A 15,564-nucleotide genomic window follows, 5' to 3' on the forward strand; every position below is an offset into this window, starting at 1 on the left:
CAGAGATTCAGAAAATGCTCCCCCCCCCCCCCCCCTCACGTTATTTAGTGCACATTAGTATATAATCTATCATTATGTTTCAGTCGTGAAAAAACAGTGAACTTTAGTAATGTTATTGCCATAGTGGAAGTGGAGAAGTTTCCAGGCTTGAACCCCTCCTCCTTCTCTCGCATTTCCTGAAAGTAGACGAATGATATAAAATTCTCGTGTCTCTTGTTCGAACACATTCTCACAGCTTTGGAGCACCTTTCCACTTGGCAGGATGACTGAAATCTATGTGCGACACGTGGAACTGTTGGGATTTGAGAAACGATTCTATCCAAGCCAGCACTATGTGAGTATAACATTCCTGTGTAGGATAATGCACAGAATAAACAGTGTTCTTCAGGAGAAAAATAGCTACAATCATAATTTTATGAAATGTGAAATGGTTACTTGAAATGTAAGGAGGAAAATGCTGTTGATAAATGTCAATACATAACAGATCAAATCTCAGTAAATGAATAGTAATGAATTGTCAGATGATGCATTTAAATCATGTTCATGAGAATGTAATCTAAGGTTTCAGTTTATATTCTTGAAACATTTAAAAAAAATGACCATGAACTAACTGGTAACATAGCAAATTGTCAGGTTGTGCACAACAATAAGCACACTCTCTCTCTCTCTCTCTCTCTCTCTCTCTCTCTGTGTGTGTGTGTGTGTGTGGGTGTACAGGTGTACATGTTCCTAGTGAAATGGAGTGACCAGTCAGAGAAACTGATCTACAGGAAATACCCTGAGATCCACGCTTTCCATGTAAATCCTTTGCTGTTACTCTCTGCATGCAGCTGAATTATAACAAAAGCTTCACTATTTCTTTCCCGCACTTAAAGTCATACACTGGACCTGTTTACATTTGCTGTGAACATATCTTAAAACGTTAGAAAAGAAATAGATTACACATAATTGGAAGAACAATGCTCTGTTATATTGATTGTTGTTCCCCACAACTGTTGATTTTATATTTGGAACAAAATTGTTCCCTGTCACTTACTTGTTCCATATTTTGGTTGCAGAAAACCTTGAAAGAGATGTTTCCCATTGAGGCGGGGGAGATCGACGCCAAAGACAGAATCATTCCTTCTCTACCAGGTACAACAGAATTCCTGTTTTGAACTTCTTGTGATTACGCTGATAACAAACATTAAAATTTCTAGGCGCTGTCTGGATGAACAAATAAATACGACAAAACTAAACTAAACTAAACAAACAAAACACCACTCACATGCATAAGCATATTTAAGTAAAAAAAAAAAAAAAAACCCCGCTCCATTCTGTGTTTCAGACTTGAAGTAAAAGCAAGAACGAGAAAGTTTAGATCTAAATTTGACACTTAAGGAAACACCTGGTGCATATTAGGCGAGACAAATTTGAACTTTTTTTTTTTTTTTGTCGAAACACAGATGCTTTCCATTAGGGTAAGTACACTAGCGCTACTTAAGCACTTCCTTATTTCTTTCTTTTTCTTTTTCTTTTTTAGAAATATTGTAGGCCTTTTGATATTTCATTTGACTTTCACTGCAGAGGAACCTATAAAAGCAAACAGACATCTCAAGGCTCGGACTGTACACACCACAGAACATAGCCCACGTGCAGTTTCGTAGTTTGTGGATTTCCAAATGCATTTTTTAACCGCTCTCACTTCCCTAAAACCCGCTGATATGGGGAAAATGTAAATTTGAAGTCTGGGTGCAGTTGCCCAAGCAAAAACCCATACCAATTTTTTTTTTACTCACGGACTTTCCGTGACTTTCCAGTTTTCAGCGTAAACTGACTCTCAGCCATTGTTCGGGTGTTCAACCGTATAAGAGAAGTTAACTCTGCACCATGGCACGAGCTGTGCAATATGGGTTTTAGGTTTCCCTGATTGCACACACACACACGCTGTGAACTGTAAATTTGTCCTCTGCATTTAACCCATTCAACACACCAATAGCAAACACACACACAAGATGCAGGAGCAGCATTCCTTGTGCCCGGGGAGCATTGGGATTAAATGTCTTGCTCAAAGGCGCACAACCATGTTGGACCAGAGAATTGAACCGGCAACCCAACCACAAGCCCAGTTCTCTAACCTTTAAACACTTGCATTGGCCGGGAATCGAACCCGGGCCTCCCGCGTGGCAGGCGAGAATTCTACCACTGAACCACCAATGCTTATATAACAATGTACAGAAAAAAAAAAAAAAAACGTATATACAAACCGTAACTGTTGACGTTGGCTAAAATTGAAAAATATTGATGCTATCTGCACTTAATGTGCATCAACCTGGTGAATGTTTATGGAACTCAGCAGTCAGTGTGCACAGTTATGCATACATTCACGGAAGCCACTAGAGGAGCGCTTACTATTAACCACTGATTGAGTCTTGACACGGACACTGCAACGCCCTCTGTGTTATTAGGGGTTCGCTCTATGAAGCAGTTTTTGGCGAACGTAGGGTAATCGCACTGTAGAATGAAAAAATCTATTTAACGTGAAAAAGAAGCATGAAAGGTAACCAACTGGTTTTTGTATGCGGCAGTGTGCAAAAGCAATATAACCTTTGTAACAACGTAGAAACTGTATCTTGATAATGACAACGCGAATAGATAAATACTAGGAACACTTCACAAGAAGCTGAACATCTTTGAAAAGACTTGCCTATTTCCGATAAATTCTTTCCAGCTCCAAAATGGTTGGATAACCACAAAACGACAGAGACCAGACAAAGTACTCTCGCGGAGTACATCCGCTCCCTCCTGAACCTGCCGACAAAGATTTCCCGCTGCCTGCTGGTCCGCAATTTCTTCAAAGTCCGACCCGAGGATGAGAATCCGCCCGCACCTCATCCGTGAGTCAAATTATTTCAGGCTGTGCCTTTGTGACAATGAATTTATCGCAGGACTCTGTTACTTCGAATTAATTACTCTGACTTGTGAGTATATCGACATTTGTGCAACATTTTTTGTTTTTACAGATTCAAAAGAAATGAAACCTACGTTATGTCTAAGGATAAGGCAAGAGGAATCACAACAGGTAGGTTAAATTGTTAAATTTCCAGATCACATATAGTAAAAGTAAAAGCGATCGCTTTTACTTTTACTATATGTGATCTGGAAATTTAAGTGCACTCCATCCATTTTGCCTCTGTTTTTTTTTTCCAAACTGTTTTTTTAAACTATCTAAGCCGGGTTTTCCCTCATTCAATCATTTTTTCTTTCCGCACAGATATCACTGGTCCAATTATGCTGGAGAGTTATAGAGCGATTGCTGACTATACCAAAAGCTCAAAATACGAGCTCAATTTAAAAGCTGGAGACTTGGTGGACATTGTGGAGAAGAGCCAAAATGGTGAGTTCGGCTAGGTCTGGTTTTTAGGTTCTTTCAAGGTTGTGTGAAAGGATCCTGAAAAGTTACCGAAACCATTCAGCCTTTAGCTAGCGATGTCACACCTACTGAAAGGGAATATTGTTAGGAGTCTTATTCTACACAGAGACAGGTGAAGGACAGCTAGCTAACTCTTTGTGTGTGTGTGTGTGAGGGTGTGCAATAGACAGAGAGAGAGGTAGAGAGAGAGTGTGCTGTGTGTGTTAAAACAGTCTTAATCTCATCCTAGGATGGTGGTTCTGTCAGTGTGAGAACCACAGAGGCTGGGCTCCAGCTGCATACCTGGAACCATTGGATGATCCCAATGAAGCCGAGGAACCTGAGCCGAACTATGCAGGTTGGCTTTCCTTTCCTTTCCTTACCGAGTTCAGTTAGTCCGGGAACCACCGAACTTCTGTACAGTATGTCAGTGCTGAACAACAGGATGCTAATGTTAACCCAGTCATTCTCACTGAAGATGGTTCTGCTGACTTACAGGAGAGCTCTACAAAACAATTAAAGCATACACAGCTGTAGAGAAGGATGAGATGACGCTTGAAGCAGGAGAAACCATCGAAGTCATTCATAAACTCCTAGACGGTTGGTGGGTGGTCAGGTATGCCGTTACAATTTCTTCATTTCGGTTTAAACTTCTGTAGCATTTTAAAGTAAGATGCAGACTTTAAATTTTAAATTGCAAAAGTCCTGCAATAGGTCGCATCTATTTTTCAAACGGGTGTCAATATGAGCGGAAAATATGAAAATGAAAATGAAAAATTAAAAAAATATGAGACTAGGAAAATGTACCATTTAAAATAAGAGGCCTGTTGTTTCTGCGTGACAGAAAAGGGGAGGAGACTGGCTATTTCCCGTCAATGTTCCTCCATAAAACAGGGGAGAAAAGGGAGGTGGATGAGGAGAACATCATGCGGAGGAAGACTCCACCACCAAGGAGGTGGGACTGCCTCCTTCACTGCACACATGTCACATTCACAGAATGGATATCTAGCCTTTTCCTAGAAATGAAAGATTCATGTATTAATGTGAGATTAACATATTAATATATGTTCCTTAACACGTACACGTAGGAATAATGCTCCTCGTAATGCTCCTCATTACCATAAGTTTTTAAAATATTTCATTTATCGGTAACAGCAAAGCTGGAAATTCAGGTATTTACAGTTTCTGTAACAAACGCAAATGAAAACAAATGTTGCTTCCTCTTTTAGCTCTTGTGGCATATATTTCAAGCGGGGTTTTTTTTTTTATGCCCTGAAAAAAAGGAACTTTTCTCTAACATACCTCTTCCCTCATAGATAACACACTCAGGAATATCAACAGACAATAAAGATATACAAAAAAAAAACAAAGACAACAAAAATATTTTTAAAGCAAACTGAACATGATGTTAGGGAAAGCAGTCATAAGGTTCTGTCCATTTTTCAACGCTGGGAACCTCTCTTTAACAGAAGCACCATACGTAACGCCCAGAGCATCCACGCCAAAGGCCGTCAGAGAATCAGTCAGGATACCTATCGCAGGAACAGTCGCCGTTTCTTGCAGGATCGAGGGAGACCGGTTTCTCAGCTAAAGAAAAACTCCAGGACGCCCGGTTTGTCCCCTCTGCGAGAGAGGAAGACCAACGGAGGTACGTTGACAGACCAGAGTGAAAATCCAGTTAAACAGTTTGAACGGCTGGGCGTGACTCGGTACTCTTAATCAGCTCCTTTACCTTTTGAACCTTTTTTACCTAAAATTCTGAGAACCTCACTCTCATACGATTGAATGCATTCAAACAATACCAGTCAAACATCATCTGAAATCCTTAGATTTTGTTTCCCCTCAGCCCATAAAATAAGATTAGTGGCAAACACATCAAGATCAAAAGGAAACAGAGCACAGAAAACTGAATTGGACTAGTGCGACCAACAGACAGACAGACAGACAGACAGACAGACAGACAGACAGACAGATAGATAGATAGATAGATAGATGGATAGATAGATAGATGGGTACTTTTTTGGATGAAGCTGTAAGCCTAGCAGTGTATGTCCATTAAACCTCATATAAAATGAAGCAAAGCACATGTAGATGGTACACTACAGAACTGTGACATGATCTGTAAAGACCAGTGACACACAGCTCTCTGATCATTCATAGACAGACCAGATTTGTCTTTTATTAAATTAGTGTGTGTGTGTGTGTGTGTGTGTGTGTGTGTGTGTGTGTGTGTGTGTGTGTGTGCGTATGTGTAGAAAATGCCCCAAAACCAGAACCAACCAGTCCCAACGATGATCTCAAAAAGAAGGAGACAACACCAATCATTCCCCCTCGACCTAGCCCCGAACTGATCATGGAACGCTGCACAGAGAACACGCGGAGGAAGATCAGCATCCGAAACTCCAGCTGAATGGAACGATCATCGCTCGGACCATATCGGGCATTAACGCTGTACGCTGGTGTCATTTAAACTGCAATGGAAACAGTATTAAAGTTGTGCTCTCTGTCACAATATAGAATCGTACACAGAGAGCACAACATTTATTGAGGAACTCCTGGGTACATATACCTCAAATCTTAACAGTCGTGCTTCATTGAAGTTGTTACACAAGTGTGGGCAATGTAGAAACTATCTGTCCTCTTCATGTATGTATTTCTCCCATTTAACGTTAATGTAATGTATTGCTAGCATAGTTTCAATACACTGTGTTTTATCCTAACCTACTAATGCTGATAAGGCAATGTGGAGAATATTTGCTGAGTTGTACTGATAAGCTATTTTTTCTTTCAATCTACTTCAAGCCATCCTCATATTTTTCTTGAAAATAAAGATATAAGACATAAACAGTTTACTGATACTTGCTGCATCTCTATTAGAAGTGTTTATGAATAACTTTGCTTAAATAGCGGCGCCGGTATGTTGCATTGTATATCTTTAACAACTTTTATAGTAGAAAGAAGAAGCTTAGGCAGCAGAAGCAGAAGTTCAAATATAAATGACACATACCAGATCTAAAATAATCAAACCACAGACCCAACGATATTTAGGATCTCAGCCACAAAAAAGAATCACACGTGAGGTGCGAGCGCCCTCTGGTGGACTTTGGCTCTTTCACATTAGAGGTTAGAGGTTACAGGTTAGAAAGGGGTTACTGTCATGGCTGCCTCCATGACGAACATGTTTGAGATCACTGTTTCTGTCAAATGTGGGTTTGTCCGATGTGACTGTAACGGTTTAAATGAACTGAAATGAACAACTGAAATGAATTATAGTTTACATGGGATAAGCATTACATGTCATAACTCGGGTTATGAATGACCGTTTACCTGTTACGTTGAAGCACCAAAGGTGAGTAGCAAAAGATAATTAAGACAACCAACGCGTTTACCCCTCGATGTCTCGTACGAGGTTAGGGGCTATTTGTACTTGTTTTTGAAAACCGATCGCACATAGTAACCGGCTATGCTTCCGGATGGATTATATATCTTCCTAAATATTTGAATATATTGTGATGTTTACCACTGGTGTTTTCTTTAACTACGCAAGTTGGACGAATAGAGACATATTACAGTCCGGACACTTAACTCCCTTTGCTAAAAGTAGAAGTTAGATAGCCTACTTGGAATACATTTAAAAGGAACGCAGTGTGGAGATGCCGCGACTCCGAGTGCTTCAGCTACAAATTCAGCAGAATACAAACTCAGTCAGCACTTGGTGTCATTCATATAAATTATATAATAGAAATGTGTGTGATATTTGGTGCAGTGGATCTTGTGGCTTTTTGTTTCATCAAATGCATCATCTCTTCCCAATATCAAAGATTTTTAAACCTCAGTTCACGTGGTCATTTCTCCTAATCAGGTGATCGATCCAATGGCACTGGCCAGTTTGCGTCTCTGTGGGCGACAGAGATTCCTTTTGGGTTGCCGTGGATACACGACACCTAGCAGCGCGCCGAGGAAAAGAGAGCGAAAAGAAGACGGCCCGGTGTTTCAGTATGTGGGTCAACATAAAAAGCCCACTGAGAAAGTCTTTGTCTGGGGCTTCAGCTATACTGGAGCCTTAGGGATCCCCAGCTTTGTGGTTCCTGACAGCGGTAGGAAAAAACCGAGAAAATACCAACTCACGCCCTATCGGTTGGATACTGAACAGAAGGTAACACCCACAGCCTCGCTTACAAGCGACTGATACACATAAGTAGGGTCTTATTGCAGTTTAATGTTTGTCATAATCAGTGCTAAGGCATCTCTGAACATATAAAGGAACTTTGGTGAAATTGTGACAGGGATTATTCTTTGGTACACGGACGGAATCAACATTTTATGGAAATCAAACGAAAAGGTTGTTTGTGCACAGTGCATTCATTTTCTCTCTCTCCACACACTCTTTTCTTCTTCCTCTTCCTCTTGTTTTTCTTCTTTTTCTTTTTTTTTTGACAGATAACCTCAGCAGCGTGTGGGTATGGCTTTACACTTCTGGCCTCTAAGACACGAGACCTGACTAAAGTATGGGGAATGGGCCTCAATAAAGATTCCCAGTTGGGTTTTCAACGCACCCAGCATGACCGCAGTGAGCGTCTTCCCTCGTTCGCTTCGCGAGAGTCTGTTAGCTGGTTCAGTGTGTCAACAACAACAACAACAACAACATAGAGAAAGAAAATATTAAGGAACCAAGATCTGATACACTGATCTTGTTGACAAATGTGGACTTTCGTCTCGTGCGAAGCCACTTCGCACTAAAGCAGTTACTGCAGGGAAAGCGCGTTAGCTTTTCAAACAGCCCGTTTATGAGTTGAACTGGTTTCTCATTTACCCTCTGGTTTGTTGGTTTGTTTGTTTGTTTACACCCAAGCACCAACTTTCTGACCACTTTGTACAGATCACTTGTCTGATGACCTACCAAAAGCGCTGATCTCATTCTATAACCAGACTACAGTGGTAAATGGACTCATTGTCTGTTCTGTTTTCTGTGTATGCAGATAAGAGCTATGATTATGTTCTGGAACCTTCCCCTGTGGCGCTCCCATTGGCTAAGCCCCAGGAGACGCAGGTAATCCAAGTGTCATGTGGTCGGGCTCACTCGCTGGTGCTCACGGACGCAGAAGGAGGTAGCCAATCTTATCAGAGAAGAGCTTTCAAATTCACATAAAGCCTCTAATCTGTGTTGCGGATATGAAGGGTATTTTACAAAGTTAATTATGCTTATCTGTCAAAATAAATCAATATATAAATTAACGTGATAGTGCAACAATACTGTTTGTACAGTATGTTGGTGATATTGTACAAACAGTATTGTTGCACTATGTTGGCAATGTTTTTGTCTTAATCAGCTTTTTTTTGTCTTTTCATGCTTAGAACATCGAGCCAAGAAAAATAATATTAGAATTGTCACTGGCCAGCAACATTTTCACCGCATTCTCATTTTATATGGTCCGAAGTTTTGAATTTGATATCAAAACAAAATATTTAAACTAGAATATACCTTCACAGTGTCATTTTGTCCCATTGGGCTACAGTCACACTATCAGACTGCTAAAATCCAGTGTTCCTATGGAAACCTGTCTGTTTATATTGTCTCCATTCTCTGTTAATCCTCCAGTGTTCAGTATGGGCAATAATTCTTATGGTCAGTGTGGGAGGAAGATTATAGAGGATGAGATCTACAGGTATGTTAATCTACATTAAAACTGATTCCCTTTCAGTACATGACAGCACACATGGTCTCTGGGTTAACATAAGCTTCACTGAACTAAAGTAAAATGGGACCTCTTTGGAACAATTACACTTGCCTGAGTAATACCTGAGTCATGCGTTTGACTCATACGGAAAATCAGCGTCGACTGGCGTTAGTTAAAGCTCTTACAAGGCAGAGCTATATTTCTGTATGTCATCGAAACGGCTTCATTTGGAATATGCTTTATCTCGTTATGACCTGTAATCCTGTTGGAATGTCAGTGTTTCCAGATTACGGTGAAATGGTATCTTCTGCTTGTCCCAGATATTGCAGCACCGATGTGACAAGCGGGACCAGATCTGTATCTGAATATGTGTTGAGCTTGATTTATGGTAGTCATTAGTTTGTGCAATGTTTCTTTTTTTTTCTTTTTTCTTCAAAGCTTCTCTAACACAGACACTATCGGTAATGCAAACGAATCATGTTTTAGATCTATAAACAATGCTTACATAATCAAAGAAAGTTGTAAATTTGCTCTGTGGTATGTTTCAGTTGTGTATCAAAGCCTCTTTTATTCCTCTGCAAAATAACGATTTAATTATTAACTACACAGTAGAAATTCTGCAATCATTAACATGTCCTAATCTTTAAAAAAAGGGGATGGTTGGTGACCTTATCTTTTTAAAAAATCAAAAATGAACACGCAATTATATGCATAATTACAGCATCTGTAACTTTAAATACAGTGTATTTGTAACTTAAGATTTTCAGTATTTCAGTCAACGTGAAGAGGACATGATACAATATGTTCAATTCTCTGGGCGAAATACTCTCTTCTCATTGGCTGTTTGTAGTGTTTGGCCTTGTTCTAGTGTTTGAGCTGTTGTGTTATGCTGCTCTGTCTTGCAATGTGTGGAAGTTTGAAATGGCTGTTGGGGAGAGATGCATTCATGGATGACTGATAACTGTCCCCTGCTTGTCTCTCCCTGGCAGCGGGAGCCACATCATCCATAAGATCGAAGGGTTTGACAGCCGCGTCACTCAGGTGGGTGGCGTCATGGCAACCGCTATGTGAGCGTTATTGACGGCTGTGTTTAAGACCAGTACTGCGGCTCTGACTTGCAGAACATTGCAGAATTGCAGAACATTGCATCTTATAGAGCAATATAGCATTTACTGTATTCATTCATGCATTCAATGTTGCATAAGTATATTGGTTTGAAAATTGGCAAACCTTTTTTGTAGATATTATTGTCTGTAATGTCACTGGAAGCAGTGAGAGTACCTTTGGGATGCTGATGTTGTGTTAACCTTGCCCATGCTTTTATGTGTGTTCCTGCTTACTCTCTGTTAACGGTACTGTTCGGAGGGTCTCATTTCCTGTAATGCCACTCCTGTCCTCTAGGTGGCCTGTGGGCAGGACCACAGTCTGTTTCTCACAGAGACAGGCACAGTGTATGCCTGTGGGTGGGGGGCAGATGGACAGACAGGTTAGTGCTGTCACCTCTTTCTGTCTCTTGTCTCTCTCTCTCTGTCTCTCTCTCTCTCTCTCTCTGTCTCTCTCGCTCTCTGTCTCTCTCTCTCTCTGTGTCCCACATGTCAGTTCTCTTGCTCTTGAAGATAAAGTACACAGTGCTTGTCCAAACAATCAGGCTAACATTATGCCTGGAGAGAGAAAGAGGGAAGCTTTTAAGACCAGTTGTCTTAAGGCCAAGTTCACATCTTTAGTTACTGTACATAAGCAAGCAAATAACTTTGACCCTCAGTGGCTTTATGGGAAACTCTGTGTTTCCCTCAGGTCTCGGGCACCATAACATGGCCTCCTGCCCAATGGCGGTCGGGGGTGACCTGGCAGGGGTCAAAGTGCAGCAGGTGACCACGTACGGAGACTGCAGCCTCGCCGTGTCCAGTGACGGCCACCTTTTCGGTTGGGGCAACTCAGAATACCTCCAGCTAGCTTCTGTTACGGAATCGACACAGGCAAGTATGAAAAAGAAAGGCAGAGGAAATGACATCAAAAGGGAGAGGAAGTGACATTTGAATTGAGCTTTTCGTTCTCTCCGCTCTGTAGATTAGCTCTCCACGTCAGCTCCCACTGGAGGGGGTAGGCAAGGTGACGCAGGCTGCTTGCGGTGGTACGCAGGTAGCCGTCCTCAACGGTAAGTCCAAACTTGGCCTTGTTTTCTCTCTCACCATAAGCTCCATGTACTCTCATTTACATACTCGGTTTCCATGGCGAGAATAGTCCGTTGTGTTTGCAAATCGCGTTCTGAAACCGCGGCCAGAGCCAACTTTTTAAAAGTTGTCTAGACATCAAAATCAATGCCGTCGTCATGGTTACTACTTCAAAGCTTTAAACAATGTCAGGGGTGTTCATCCAATAAGTTTGTGAAGTTACGCTGTTGCCAGCTTTGCGGATGAATCGATATGTGGATCTTAATTCTGTTTGTACGCATATCAAAAGTGTTGGATGCGTATTTCATTGCTCTCTGTGGTCTATTGTTGTGAGTTGGACTGCTATCCTGCATTGATCTCTACGCTAGAAATTCTTCAGTATATCAACACTCCAGGGGAACAACATAAACTGAAGAGCGTAATAAACAAGTGTTTTTTTGGTTTTTTTTTCCTGTGTAGACAGAGGAGAAGTTTTTGTTTGGGGTTATGGTATTCTTGGAAAAGGTCCGAATTTGTCCGAATCTGAGCGACCTGAGAGGGTCCCCGCCACTCTGTTCGGGAGGTCAGAGTTTAACCCCACGGTGAAGGTGTCTCGCATCCACTGTGGACTCAACCACTTTGCAGCCATTACAGGTAAATGAAGAATTACGCTTGGTACTCCCTGGTTTAGAGGCCATGGTCCGAGGTAAAGAGGACTATTCTTCAAGCTTAAGTCCATGACTTCAGGTGAATCTGATCACATGTCACGTGGACACTTTAGATATGTACCGCTGATAAAATGGCTGTTGTATTTTGTGGTTTTAGAGGTAACTGACGACATGTTACTTATGGCTTTTACAGATCGGGGAGAGCTGTTTGTGTGGGGAAAGAATGTGAGAGGTTGTCTTGGCATCGGGAAACGAGATGACCAGTACTTTCCATGGCGGGTGGGTGAACGAACGATCTTTCATTGCTTTAAAACACGTTGAACCTTTTTTTTGTTTAACCCCCTGATAGTTAAACGTGAAAAGTAGCACCGCTAAAGTTCAGTCAAACTGCTATTGTTAAAATAATACCATTTATAGCAAACGGAGAATTAAAACTGTTTTTTTTTTTTTTTTTTTTAAGGCTGAGTCGTTTTCTTTTTTTTGTGTGTGTTGTAGGTGACGGTGCCAGGTCACGTGGTGGATGTGGCTTGTGGTGTTGACCACATGGTGGCGCTGGTCAAGTCCTTGATATAAAACATCAATCAAAACCAGAACCAAAACGACTCTCCTGTCCTAACCTTACCTGTCAGCGACTGCTCCCGGTGACTCCAGATCCTACACTGGTCCAGGTCCCTGGGACTCTGTGTATTCCAGTAGTTTGGGGTCTGTGGACACCCTAGACAGCTTCCTATTGGATGGAGCCACACACACACACACACACACACACAGTAAGCACGCCTAGGGCACAGCCCATGTGACGCAGGGTTTGCGTGCGACGCCTCGTCTGCCCTTTTGTCTCTCCATTTCGGCTCAAAACGCTCTCCGAGGTGAAACGGATGTCCTATTCACGACCTGCATGTTTTATGAGGACAATCAATTTTTTTTTTTTTTTTTGCACAAGCAAGAAAAGAACTCACTGAATTCGACGCATGTGATACCGAGTTAACCTTTTTTGACCTCGGCTCTCTCTGGCAGCGTGGCTGAAAACCGCTCATCCGATTCCCCCCCGCTGCTGCAGCGCACAGCCAAGGGGTTTATTATCCACTCAGGGGATGTAGGTGCTGACAGAAACTGAAACACACGTGGTATCGCTGCCTATAAGCAAAGGAAACTTGACATCTTTCCCAATGTAAATTCCCATGATGTTTTCCTTCGTTTTTTTTTTTTCCCTGTGAAAGCGCTGTAAAGTCTATATGAAGATTTATCTGAGTTACAAATGCTGGTTACTTATTAAAAACATCAACAGGATTTTAAAAACCAAAAAGAGGCGTTTTGCGCGTCACTTGATCGACGTGAGGTGTCGGGACACCTGGATAGTTTGATGCAAAAAATAGTATTTGATGTTAGTTAAGTTCCAACTTTAATCAGAATAGAGTGCATGCTTTATTTGTAACAAAGTCTCTCTGTGAACCTTATATAAGATTACCGTACCATTTAAAAAGCAAGATACATTCTTCCAGGAAAAAAAAAAAAACCCAAAACGCAATAAGGGTTGAGGGATCCCAAAAGACGAAAGTGTAAGCTTTTCTAACCTGCCAAGATCATGAACGCTCTTTCCACGTGACTGTTTTACCAACAAACATCTTTTCATGGTTTTTGAGCAAAAAGAGAAGCAGATGTTTTCTAAATAGATGTATAGCCAAAATCCAAAAAAGAGATTATGAAGAGAAAAACATAAGGTAAACATAATCCCTCCGAGAGACTGCCTTCTTCTCAACTACTCAGAAAAAAACAAAAAACAAAAACGGATTCTTGCAGCGAATACAATCGGTTCACATAATTTTATGCAGACAAAAAAAAAAAAAAAAAAAACAACCCCCGAAACGGATCATTTTCACATTTGGAGGCTGCACAAAGATCTCAGAACATGATCATTTTTCTGTGAGATACAGATATGATTTAAAAACGACACAAGTTGTGTTGATCTACACAGACCTCTTGTGAAAATCCCCCGGACCTTTCATTTCCGGGGGCCTTCGATGCTCGAAGGAAATTAAATTTGGTTACAAAACAGGAGCAGTGAGGAACAGAACACAGGACTGTTACAGCCAAACACACTACAAGCTGGAGAAAAAAAAAAAAAAAACCCAAAAAGCTTTTTAACGTTTTTAATCGTCAAGAAATGTCACCCTTTTTTTTTTTTTTTTAACACTGATACATGTTGTTTTTTTTTTCTGCTAATCAAAGCTAACAGAAGAAGAAAACTTGTGGAAAGCAATACCCAACCACGCTTTTTTTTAAGACCAACAAAAAAAAAAAAAAAAAAGAGTCTCGTTTTAAAGAGATTCCTCAAAAAAAAAAAAAAAAAGGAAGAAAGAAAGAAAGAGACAAAGAAAGAAAGAGAGAAAGTAAGGAGGGGAGGGGGGGGGGGGGTAAACACATTTCCCCATTTTCACATCAGGACAGATCTCAGGACAGATCTTTAGTAAAGTGCAGAGCAGAGGGGGTCTGAGAGGCCTAAAATCAACGCCAGTGTCTGATACACCTGACCGCGACTAAACATTCAATCACACGACTGTCTCCTGCCTCTTCTCCTCTTCCGAAAGCTAGAAAAACTAGCTTTTCAACGCGTTCAAAAAAGTGGCAAGTAGTGGTAAATGGACTGGTAAGAAGCTAAGCATAGTGTGGCACCACTTTCTTCGATTACAAAACACTAGACATAGATGTACTGGTGAAATAAAAGGAGGGGGAAAAAAAAAACCAAAATGGAGAACTCACCAGGAGGTGCATGAAACACGTAGAATACAGTAAATTGCACAATCCATTTTGTGTGTATGTGTGAGAAAGAGTGAACGCTGAATTTTTTTGTTTTTTTTTTTGTTTTTTGAATTGAGATGCAATTTAACACTATCAAAATACTATGTATTATGTCAGCTGTGAGAGTTCGCATTCCATTCTGTCGACAGTCTGCTCAAAAATTCATTGCCAACTCAGCCCGAAATACAGAAACTGTTGATTGTACTTCAGAAAACAACAACAACAAGAACAACATCAACAACTACTTATGCATCAAAATTCAGCCGCTTGGCAGTGAAATGCAAACAAATGCAAAGTGAGAGGAAAAAACAAACAAACAAAAACAACAACAACACACAATGAAGATTATTTTCATCCTACACACGCGTTAAAAATGTCTCTGATAAACTTTGAATTTGTGACCAAACCATGTCACTGAACTTCACAGTCCCCATGCCAACAACTTCAGAAATATCACCTTCAGCCGCAAACAGCAAGTTAAGTTCTAGACAAGGAGTCTGTTTAGGTCTAAAGTGTCTTGGCACCGTAAAGAGAAAATTAACCTAGGGAAGGGATAGGCAAATAAAACAAAAAAAAACAAAAAAAAACAAAAAACAAAATAAATGTCTTGATAAACAATTTGCCATGATGTACATTCTCTGCCCTCCACAAGGAGAATTTTGCATTTAATACATAAATGGTTATTCGAAACATCTCGGGAGCTGATGTCAAAAAAAACAAAACAACCAGGAGCAGGCCTTAGCAGGCCTGGTTGCCATGGTAAAATGGTGTGAGGGGGAGGGAGTGGATCTAGAGAGAGAGAGAGAGAGAGAGAGAGAGAGAGAGCGAGAGAGGGAGCAAGTGAGGAGAAGGAAAAACACTGCAGTCACACAAGCTTAGGG

General features: G+C 40.9%; 2 protein-coding genes and 1 non-coding gene across 6 annotated transcripts; 2 read left to right on the plus strand and 1 right to left on the minus strand.

Annotated features, from left to right (window-relative positions):
- The first annotated feature begins 249 nt into the window (after nucleotides 1–249).
- Nucleotides 250–5,926, plus strand: ncf1 (neutrophil cytosolic factor 1). 4 transcript variants are annotated; one of them, XM_030792528.1, is made up of 11 exons: nucleotides 250–334; nucleotides 718–798; nucleotides 1,059–1,134; nucleotides 2,711–2,876; nucleotides 3,003–3,061; nucleotides 3,254–3,376; nucleotides 3,642–3,749; nucleotides 3,890–4,007; nucleotides 4,236–4,346; nucleotides 4,861–5,068; nucleotides 5,697–5,926. In XM_030792528.1, the coding sequence occupies exons 1-11, from the start codon at nucleotides 263–265 to the stop codon at nucleotides 5,799–5,801; spliced, it is 1,227 nt and encodes a 408-aa protein (XP_030648388.1). In that variant the 5' UTR covers nucleotides 250–262; the 3' UTR covers nucleotides 5,802–5,926. The 4 variants fall into 4 exon arrangements, with proteins under 4 accessions (XP_030648388.1, XP_030648385.1, XP_030648387.1 ...); XM_030792525.1 differs by having other exon boundaries at nucleotides 4,861–5,039; nucleotides 5,647–5,926; XM_030792527.1 differs by having other exon boundaries at nucleotides 4,861–5,039; nucleotides 5,665–5,926.
- trnag-gcc (transfer RNA glycine (anticodon GCC)) lies at nucleotides 2,129–2,199 on the minus strand. Its single transcript has one exon. It is a non-coding gene; the product is annotated as a tRNA-Gly (tRNA).
- A 627-nt stretch (nucleotides 5,927–6,553) lies between the features above and the next one.
- On the plus strand, nucleotides 6,554–13,172 carry rcc1l (RCC1 like). The gene is made up of 12 exons (XM_030792524.1): nucleotides 6,554–6,740; nucleotides 7,254–7,547; nucleotides 7,832–7,961; nucleotides 8,371–8,499; nucleotides 8,991–9,057; nucleotides 10,059–10,110; nucleotides 10,471–10,555; nucleotides 10,864–11,045; nucleotides 11,137–11,224; nucleotides 11,700–11,873; nucleotides 12,081–12,166; nucleotides 12,383–13,172. The coding sequence occupies exons 2-12, from the start codon at nucleotides 7,266–7,268 to the stop codon at nucleotides 12,458–12,460; spliced, it is 1,353 nt and encodes a 450-aa protein (XP_030648384.1). The 5' UTR covers nucleotides 6,554–6,740; nucleotides 7,254–7,265; the 3' UTR covers nucleotides 12,461–13,172.
- The last annotated feature ends 2,392 nt before the right edge of the window (nucleotides 13,173–15,564 follow it).

This window comes from Chanos chanos, chromosome 15, assembly GCF_902362185.1.
Source record: "Chanos chanos chromosome 15, fChaCha1.1, whole genome shotgun sequence".
NCBI lineage: Eukaryota > Metazoa > Chordata > Actinopteri > Gonorynchiformes > Chanidae > Chanos > Chanos chanos.